General features: G+C 37.3%; 1 protein-coding gene across 2 annotated transcripts in view; it reads left to right on the top strand.

Moving 5' to 3' along the window:
• The window catches only part of LOC105535388 (ATP-binding cassette sub-family A member 13-like), a 231,519-nt gene that overhangs the window by 110,200 nt on the left and 110,896 nt on the right, over window positions 1-10,423 (top strand). For both annotated transcript variants that reach the window (XM_011974456.1, XM_011974457.1), the window contains one exon: window positions 473-582. In XM_011974456.1, coding sequence (XP_011829846.1) covers window positions 473-582 — 110 coding nt within the window. The remainder of the gene's footprint in view (window positions 1-472; window positions 583-10,423) is intronic.

The following is a 10,423-nucleotide window of genomic DNA, read 5'->3' as shown; positions in this document are numbered from 1 at the left end:
AGCTTGCAGTGAGCTGAGATCCGGCTACTGCACTCCAGCCTGGGCGACAGAGCAAGACTCCGTCTCAAAAAAAAAAAAAAAAAAACTTTAAAATATACAAAAATGAAATCAGAGTAATAATTATAATGATGTGACTTCCAAAGAATATTATATTATCTCTGCATAATTTGGGATAGTTGGCATTTACTCTCATCCTCTTGAGTTTTCCACACATGAATTTATTGTCTGTAAATTACTGCTGAAATTCTTATACCATTCAAGTGCCATGATGATTTTGAGAGGACTTTGTAATCTCTACAGTGTTTTATACGATATTGTCATTTTAAAACTCCACAAATAACACAAACCAACAAAGTCAACCCAGAGTTGGCTAAAAGCAAGTGCTGTTTCTAATATAATTTTGATTTTATTTAACTTGTTCTATTTATTTAGCTTGTTTGAGTGTGCTTTACTTAACTTTATTTCCTCTTAGTGCTTTGGACTTCTAGGGGTGAATGGAGCTGGGAAGAGCACGACTTTCAAAATGCTGAATGGTGAAGTTTCTCCAACTTCAGGACATGCTATCATCAGGACTCCCATGGGGTAAGATCCAGATTTCATCACGTTTGCTGCTTAAAGAGATAACAAGCCCAGAGAACCCCCAGCATTCCCTCAGTCCTGTGGAATAAAATTTGAAAACATCATTTTCCTCCAAATTTACCTTCCAATTTCTTTGAAGGGGGGAAAAGTTTCCAAATATGAATGAACTGAGCTCATTACTTCCAGCTGGAGTAAAGGGTCAAGGAGGTCTTAGCACAGAGCAGCCAAAGGCAGACCTCCCTGGGATGTATCAGAGTGGATTGGAAGTGCCCAGCTCCTCTCTGCACATGGAACTAAGGGGAGCAGGAAATGACAAAGGGATGGTTCTTCTTTATTATCCTCTGGATAAAGCTTCAGATGTTCCCATCAGCCTAAGTGGCCAGATGGTTTCCCTCCTTTTACCACCCAGACTTCCCCTTTCAGGTGATCATGACTCCTTCAGGGTGGGGCAGTGAACACATTAAAAACCAAGAAAGCCGCCTCTAGAGGAGTAGGCAAGATGTTTATTACCCTTGCTCTAACATACGTGAGGTCCCTGGACACCCTGCACACTCAGAGGCTGCCTGAGGCCGGATGACCCCTATAGCCTCTGTGGGTAACATGCACTCATGCACTCCTGTATGTCACTCTTACCTCAGTCTCCGTTTCACAGGGATTCTTCATCTCCTTCTAAACTGTGTGCTTGGTTGGGAACATTCAGGGCATGGTGCCTTCATGCCCCTTTCTGCACCTGTATGGCAGCGTGTCTTCCCTTTTCCCCTGCTCTGATCAGGACTAATGTTAATGATTTTTCTCTCTACTGCAAGAAGTAATCACCTGCTCTAAACCTCTCTGTGCTCAATTTGCTCTTTGATTTGTGTGCTGTCAAGTTTACCCTAACAGCAAACTGGGCTCAATATCACAAACTAAAATCTTATATCTTTAATTTCCCAGCCAGTTTCTGGCAATTCGTTCTCCACACACCGCTCCTGTGCTGTGCCTCCTTATATGGATGTCCTCATATCCCATTCTGTTTTCAGTACTCTGTTAAAAGGCCCCAGGCATCTATTTTTCTTTTTTCCCACTACAGCAAACTCATTGTAACTTGATGGGTAGTCAAATTCACAGCTGTATTTATGAATTTAAACCCAGCACCCACCAGCCAACAGGTTGAGACCCGACCTCCAGCTTTCTGTTCAGTTTCTGATCCAGAGAGATATTTATTTTTAAGAGTGGTTAGATGTTCTCGACACTAGTTTTGCAGCAATGAATATGGCACATAAAAATCGATTAAACACTGTTCTGTGGATGTAAAGAAAGAACTGTAAAGCATTGTGTCTACAATTTCTCACTGGAATTTTAATTGACTTTATGTTGCATTTATAAATTTATTTGGAAAGAACTAACATTTAACATTTTTTTTACAATAACTTGCTAAAATAAATAGAATTCTTTTGTAAAAGTATTTTAATTAATCCTTATATTCTATTGGAAGAGAATGTGCTTATCAGTAATTAATGAAATATTTTTCTACACTTTATAATAATGTCTCTTTTTTAAATTTTATTTTATATTTCAATAGGTTTTTGGGGAACAGGTGATGCTTGGTTACATGAATAAGTTCTTTAGTGGTGATTTCTGAGATTTTTGTGGACCCATTACCCAAGCAGTGTACACAGTACCCAATGTGTAATCTTTTATCCCTCACTCCCCTCCCAGCCTTTCTCCCAAAGTCCCCAAAATTAATTGTATCATACTTAAAATGCATTGTATCATTCTTATGCCTTTGTGTGTTAATAGCTTAACTCACAATTATGAGTGAGAATATAAGAATGTTTGGTTTTTCATTCCTGAGTTACTTCACTTAGAATAATAGTCTCCAGTTCCATCCAGGTTGCTGTGAATGCCATTATTTAGTTCCTTTTTGTGGCTGAGTAGTATTTCATGGTGTATATATATGTATATATACACATACATACATATATATCACATTTTCTTTATCCACTTGTTGATTGATGGGCATTTGGGCTGATTTCATATTTTTGCAATTGCAAATTATGCTGCTATAAACATGTGTGTGCAAATATCTTTTTCATAAGACTTTTTTTCCTCTCACTAGATACCTAGTAGTGGGATTGCTGGATCAAACAATAGATCTACTTTTAGTACTTTAAGGAATCTCCACACCGTTTTCTATAGTGGTTGTACTAGTTTACATTCCCACCAATAGTGTAAAAGTGTTCCCTTTTTACCACATCCGTGCCAACATCTATTATTTTGATTTTTTCATTATGGCCATTCTTGCAGGAGTGAAGTGGTACCACATTGTGTTTTGATTTGCATTTCCCTGATAGTTAGTGATGTTGAGCATTTTTCATATGCTTGTTAGTCATTTGTCTGTCTTCTTTTGAGGATTGTCTATTCATGTCCTTAGCCCACTTTTTGATGGTATTTGTTGTTTCTTTCCTGCTGATTTGTTTGAGTTCTTTGTAGATTCTGGATCTTAGTCTTTTGTCAGATGTATAGGTTGTGGAGATTTTCTCCTGCTCTGTGGATTGGCTGTTAACTCTGCTGATTGCTTATTCGGCTGTGCAGAAGCTTTTTAGTTTAATTAAGTCCCATCTGTTTATCTTTGTTTTTGTTGCATTTGCTTTTTGGTTCTTGGTCATGAAGTCTTTGCCTAAGCCAATGTTTAGAAAGGTTTTTCTGATCATATATTCTAGAATCATTATGGTTCCAGGTCTTAGATTTAAGTCTTTGATCCACCTTGAATTGATTTTTGCATAAGGGGAGAGATGAGGATCCAGTTTCATTCTTCAACATGTGGCTTGCTAATTATCCCTGCACCATTTGTTGAATATGGTGTCCTTTCCCCCTTTATGTTTTTGTTTGTTTGTTTGTTTGTTTGCTTTGTCAAAGATCAGTTGGCTATAAGTGTTTGGCTTTATTTCTGGGTTATTGATTCTGTTTCATTCATGTTCCTATTTTTATACAAGTACCATTCTGTTTTGGTGTCTATGGCCTTATAGGATAGTTTGAAGTTAGGTAATGTGATGCCTCCAGGTTTGTTCTTTTTGCTTAGTAATTGCTTTGGCTATGTGGGCTTCTTTTTGGTTCCATATGAATTTTAGGATTTTTTTTCTAGTTATGTGAAGAATGATGGTGGTATTTTGATGGAATTCCATTGAAATTGTAGGTTGCTTTTGACAATATGGTAATTTTCACAATATTGATTCTGCCCATCCATGAGCATGGGATGTGTTTCCATTTGTTTGTGTCATCTATGATTTTTTTCAGCAGTGTTTTTTACTTTTCCTTGTAGAGATCTTTCACCTCCGTATTTAGATATATTCCTTTTTTTTTTTTTTTTTTTTTTTGCAGCTATTATAAAAGGAGTTGAGCTCTTGATTTGATTCTCCATTTGGTTGCTCTTGGTGTATAGCACAGCTACTGTTTGTGAACATTAATTTTGTGTCCTGAAACCTTGCTGAATTTATTTACTAGTTGTAAGAGTTTCTTTGGATGAGTCTTTAGGGGTTTCTACGTATACAATCATATCATCAGCAAATAGTGACAGTTTGACTTCCTCTTTACCAATTTGGATGCCCTTTATTTTTTTTTCCTGTGTGATTGCTCTGACTAGGACTTCCAGTACTACACTGAATAGAGGTGGTGAAAGTGGGCATCCTTGTCTTGTTCCAGTTCTCAGGGGGAATGCTTTCAGCTTGTCCCCATTCAGTATAACATTGGCTGTGGGTTTGTCATAGATGGCTTTTATTACTTTAAGTTCTGTCCCTTCTATGCCTATTTTGCTGAGGGTTTTAATCATAAAGAATGCTGGATTATGTCCAACGCTTTTTCTGCATCTATTGAGATGATCATGTGAATTTTCTTTTTAATTCTGTTTATGTGCTGTATCACATTTATTGTCTTGCATATGTTAAATCAACCCTGCATCCCTGGTATCAAACACATTTGATCATGATGGATTATCTTTTTGATATGCTTTTGGATTTGGTTAGCTGGTATTTTTATGAGGATTTTTTCATCTATGTTCATTAGGGATATTGGTGTGTAGTGTTCTTTTTTTGTTATATCCTTTCCTGATTTTGGTATTAGGGTGACACTGAATTCATAGAGTGATTTAGGGAGGATTCCCATTTTCTCTATCCTGTGGAATAGTGTCAATAGGATTGGTCCCAATTCTTCTTTGAATGCCTGATAGAATTCAGCTATAAATTCATCTGGTCCTGGATTGTTTTTGTTGGGAAGTTTTTTTATTATCATTTCAATCTCGCTGCTTGTTATTGGTCTGTTCAGAGTTTCTGTTTCTTCCTGGTTTAATCTAGGAGGATTATATATTTCCAGGAATTCATCCATCTCCTTCAGGTTTCCTAGTTTATGTGTGTGAAGGAGTTCATACTAGAATTGAATAATATTTTTTATTTCTGTAGTATCAGTAATAATATCTCCTGTTTCATTTGTAATCGAGCTTATTTGAATCTTCTCTCTTCTTTTCTTGGTTAATCTTGCTCATGGTCTATCAATTTTATTTGTCTTTTCAGATAACTAGGTTTTCATTTATCTTTTGCATTTTTTTGTTTAAATTTCATTTAATTCTGCTCTGATCTTCGTTATTTCTTTTCTTCTGCTGGGTATGAGTTCGTTTGTTTCTCTAGGTCTTTGAGATGTGACTTCAGATTGGCTGTTAGTGCTCTTTCAGATGTTTTGATGTAGACATTTATGGCTATGAACTTTCCTTTTAGCACTGCCTTTGCTGTATCCCAGAGATTTTGATAGGTTGTGTCACTATTATCATTCTGTTTAAAGAATTTTTGAATGTTAATCTTGATATCATTGTTGACCCAGTGATCATTCAGGAGTAGGTTATTTAATTTCTAGGTATTTGCATGGTTTTGAGGGTTCCTTTGGAGTTGATTTCCAATTTTATTCCACTGTGGTCTGAGAGAGTACTTAATATTATTGCGATTTTCTTAAATTTACTCAGACTTGTTTTGTCCCTATCACATGGTCTATCTTGGAGAATGTTCCATGTGTTGATGAATAGAATGTGTATTCTGTAGCATATGAATGTTCTGTAATCATCTGCTTGAGTCCATTTGTTTTAGGGTATAGTTTAAGTCCATTGTTTCTTTGTTGACTTTCTGTCTTGATGACCTGACTAGTGCTGACAGTGGAATATTAAAGTCCCCCACTATTATTGTGTTGCCATCTATCTCATTTCTTAGGTCTAGTAGTAATTGTTTTATAAATTTGGGAGCTCCAGTGTTAAGTGCATATATGTTTAGGATTGTGATATTTTCTTGTTGGGCTAGTCCTTTTGTCACTATATAATGTCCTTCTTTGTCCTTTTTTAACCACAGTTGCTTTAAAGTTTGTTTTGTCTATATAAGAATTGCTACTCCTGCTTGCTTTTGGTGTCCATTTGCATGGAATATCTCTTTCCACCCCTTTACCTTAAGCTTATGTGCATCCTTATGTGTTAGGTGAGTCTCCCGAAGATAGCAGAAATTTGGTGGATGAATTCTTATCTATTCTGTCATTCTGTATCTTTTAAGTGGAGCATTTAAGCCATTTACATTTAATGTTAGTATTAAGATGTGAGGTACTATTCTGTTTATCATACTATTTGTTGCCTAAATGTCTTGTTTGTTTGTTTGTTTTCATTGTGCTATTGTTATATGGGTCCTGTGAGATTTATGCTTTTAATAGGTTCTATTCTGGTGTACTTTGAGGATTTGTTTTAAGATTCAGAGCTTGTTTTAGCAGTTCTTGTAGAGCCGGGCTGGTAGTGGCGAATTGTCTCAGCATTTGTTTGTCTGGAAAAGACTGTATCTTTTCTTCATTCATGAAGCTTAGTTTACTGGATACAAAATTCTTGGCTGATAATTATTTTGTTTAAGGAGGTTAAAAATAGAACCCCGATCCCTTCTAGCTTGCAGGGTTTCTTCTGAGAAATCTGCTGTTATTCTGATAGCTTTTCCTTTATAGGTTACCTGACGTTTTTGCCTCATAGCTCTTAAGATTCTTTCCTTTGTCTTTCCTTTAGATAACCTGATGACTATGTGCTTATTTGCCTGGTTTTGAGGGTTCCTTAAAACCTAGTTGATGATCTTTTTCAGTGAATTTCCCAGGTGTTCTTTGAACTTTTTGTATTTGAATGTCTAGATCTCTAGCAAGGTCAGAGAAGTTTTTCTTGATTATTCCCTCAAATACGTTTTCCACACTTGTAGATTTCCCTTCTTCCTTGGGAAAACCAACTATTCTTAGGTTTCGATGTTTAACATAATCCCAAACTTCTTGGAAGCTTTGTTCATTTTTAAAAATTCTTTTTTTTTGTCTTTGATGAATTGGATTAATTAGAAAGCCTTGCCTTTGGGCACTGAAATTCTTGCTTCTGCTTTTCCAGTTCTATTGCTGAGACTTTCCAGTGCTTGTTGCATTTCTCTAAGTGTGTCTTGATTTCCAGAAGTTGTGATTTTTAAAAATTTATGCTATATATATTATACTGGAGATTTTTCATTCCATGTCCTGTATTATATTTTTGATTTATTTAAGTTAGAGTTCATCTTTTCCTGGTTCCTCCTCAGTTAGCTTAATAATCAATCTTCTAAATTATTTTACTGGCAATTCAGAGATTTTGTTTTGGTTTTGATCCATTGATGGTGAGCTGATGTGATCTTTTAGGGGTATTAAAGAATTGTGTTTTTTGTCATATTACCAGAATTGTTTTTCTGGTTTCTCCTCATTTCAGTAGACTATGTCAGAGGGAAGATCTGGGACTCTAGCTGCTGTTTAGATTCTTTTGTCCCACAGGGTGCTCCCTTGATGTGGTGCTCTCCCCCTTCCCCTAGGAATGGGGCTTCCTGAAAGCCCAACTGCAGTGATTGTTTTTACCCTTCTGGATCTAGCCATCCAGCAGAGCTACCAGGCTCCAGGATGGTATTGGGGAGTGTCTGTAAAGAGTCCTGTGATGTGATCCATCTTCAGGTCTTTCAGCTGTGGATACCAGCACCTGCTCAGGTGGAGGTAACAGGGGAATGAAGTGGACTCTGTGAGGTTCCTTGGTTGTATTTTTGTTTAGTGTGCTGGTTTTGCATTGTTTGGCCTCCAGCCAGGAGGTGGTGCTTTCAAGAGTGTATCAGCTGCCCTTGTGGAAGAAGGATCAGGTGGTGGGTGGGGCCACAGAGTTCCCAAGAGATTATGTCCTTTGTCTTCAGCTACCAGGGCATGTAGAGAAAGACGGTCAGATGTGGGCAGAGTTAGGTGTGTCTGAGCTCAGACTCTCCTTGGGTGGGGTTTGCTGTGGCAGCAGTGGGGGATGGGGGTGTGGTTTTCAGGCTGGTGGATTTATGTTCCTCAGGGGATTATGGCTGCCTCTGCTGAGTCACACAGGTTGCCAGGGAAGTGGGAGTATGCTGGCAGTCACAGGCCTTATCCCGCTGCCGTACAGCCTGCAGTCCTAAAGACGAGTCTTACTCCCACCGTGGCCCTCCCAACAGCACCAAGTCAATTTCCGGGCAGTTGGTGACCAGGGCTGAGAACTTGTCCCAGAGAACTCAGCCTTGCTGCTGAGAAAGTAAGTGGACTCATGGTTTTCTGATGTCTCATTGAGCCGGTAGTGGTGACCCACTTCCTTCAAAGGGTCTGTGGATTCTCTCAGCTTTCCTGGTATGTCCCTAGGGTAATTCTTGTAGCAAAAGTTCACGATATGAGTCTTCACATGCGGCTCTGTCTGTCTGAGCAGGAGCTGCAGGCTAGCCCTGCCTCCTATTCCTCTATGGTAACATCTCTGATTCTCGTTCTCCTTATTGCTTTCCCTAGAACTATCAAAACAATGTTAAATGACAATGCATTTTTTCATTTAATGGTGATATTTCTATTTATGAAATATGATGGATTGAAAATTGTCTATGAATTTTCATCTAATTTAGGCATTATTTTGTTTGCAATTTTATAAAAAGTTCTTATAAGAATATTTTATATTTATCACTTTAAGGCTGGGCACAATGGCTCATACTTGTAATCCCAGCACTATGGGAGGCCAAGGTGGGAGGATCACCTGAGTTCAGAGGTTCAAGACCAGCCTGGCCAACATGGTGAAACCCCATCTCTACTAAAAATACAAAAATTAGGTGGGTGTGGTGGTTATGTGCCTGTAATCCCAACTACTCGGGAGGCTGAGGTGGGAGAATCACTTCAACTCTGGAGGCAGAGGTTGCAATGAGCCAATATCACACCACTGCACCTCAGCCTGGATGACAGACTCCATCTCAAAAAAAAAAAATTATAACTTTAACATATATAAAGTTGCATGTATTTTCTAGTTCTTTTCCTTTTGAAATATTTGTTATGAATAGGAGATTCTTGATTATCCATCTGTCCTTAGCTTTCTATGATAAATTTTTATTTTTGTTAGATTTTTAATATTTTTTGTTAAATTTCATATACTAAATCTATATAGATTTTATATTTATTATTAATAAGAAAAATTAATTTGTTGAAAACTTCATTTTCAGTTTTTGCTATTAAATATTTTGCATTTTTGTAATTTTGACAGTTTATGTTTCCTTAGAAACTGATTAATTTAATTTAAAATTGCAAATTACTTATACAGGGTTATTACTATGGTTCTCCGAAAATTTGTATTTCCTTTCTATACCTATATCTGTATATTTGTGTTTTATTTCTATAGTTTTACTTTCCAGATTCTGACTTTTATTTTTAAAAGGATGATATTTAATTTATTTAGAAATTCAAATTATTTTTACTTTTCAAATTTATCAAACTTTGTCATTCTTCTTAACCCCCCACCATGCTTTTCTCAATCTAGTTTTGTTGTTTTATTTCTAACTTTTTGATTTAAGTGATTTTTGTGTTTTTCAACTTAAAATAAAAAATCAAATTATGAGGACTACCAATTTGCTTTTTTGTACAGCTTTTACCTTGATCCTAAAAACATAATAAGTGACATTATTGTTGTTATTCCCTAAATGATGTTAGAAATAAATTTTCAATGTCAAAAAATAAATAGCACTCCAACATGAATTTTCTCAGCAAGGCAATTTTACTTCTATAGAGGGATTCATCTCCCAGATGGAGCAATGGTGAGAGCACACCTGAACATGGGAGGGGAAAGAGTTTTTATCCCTGACACAGGTAGCCCTTACTGCTGTGTCATTTCCCTGTTGGTTAAGGTTGGACTACACAGTCTAGGCTAATTCCTATTGGCTATTTTAAAGAGAGCAGGGGTATGAGCCAGAGTGGCGGAGTGAGCTGTTTTGGTGGGAAAGATGGTTACCAAACAGATGACTAAAGGTGACTCAAGTCAGAGCAGGTGACCAGGGGTGACTCAGGATGAAGCAGGTGATCAGAGGTGACTCAGGATGGAGCAGGTGACCAGAGTGCCTCAGGATGGAGCGGGTGACCAGGGGTGACTCAGGACTGAGCAGGTGACCAGGGAGACAGATGTGAACTACTGATTATAACTGGTGGGGAGGTTGTTTACTGAAATTAGGGGCAGGGAGATGAGGAGAATGAGGAAGTTAAACTTCAAAATGAAGATCATAGAACTGAACATACTGACATACTGATTCTTTGAAGAAAAACTTAGAACTCACTGTATTTAACAATGACATATACGGTTTTAATACAATATTTTAATCAAAACTTTAGAAGACTTTTTTCAGATACTCATTATCTTCTTTCTTTCTCTCTTTCTCTCTCTCTTTCTCTCTTTTTCTTTCCTTCCTCCCTCCCTCCCTCCCTCCCTCCTTTCCTTCCTTCCTTCCTTCCTTCCTTCCTTCCTTCCTTCCTTCCTTCCTTCCTTCCTTCCTTCCTTCCT

This window comes from Mandrillus leucophaeus, unplaced genomic scaffold (assembly GCF_000951045.1).
Source record: "Mandrillus leucophaeus isolate KB7577 unplaced genomic scaffold, Mleu.le_1.0 Scaffold1454, whole genome shotgun sequence".
In the NCBI taxonomy this organism is placed as follows: domain Eukaryota; kingdom Metazoa; phylum Chordata; class Mammalia; order Primates; family Cercopithecidae; genus Mandrillus; species Mandrillus leucophaeus.
Note: the sequence above shows the minus strand (reverse complement) of the source record. Positions and strands in the feature narration are given on the sequence as shown.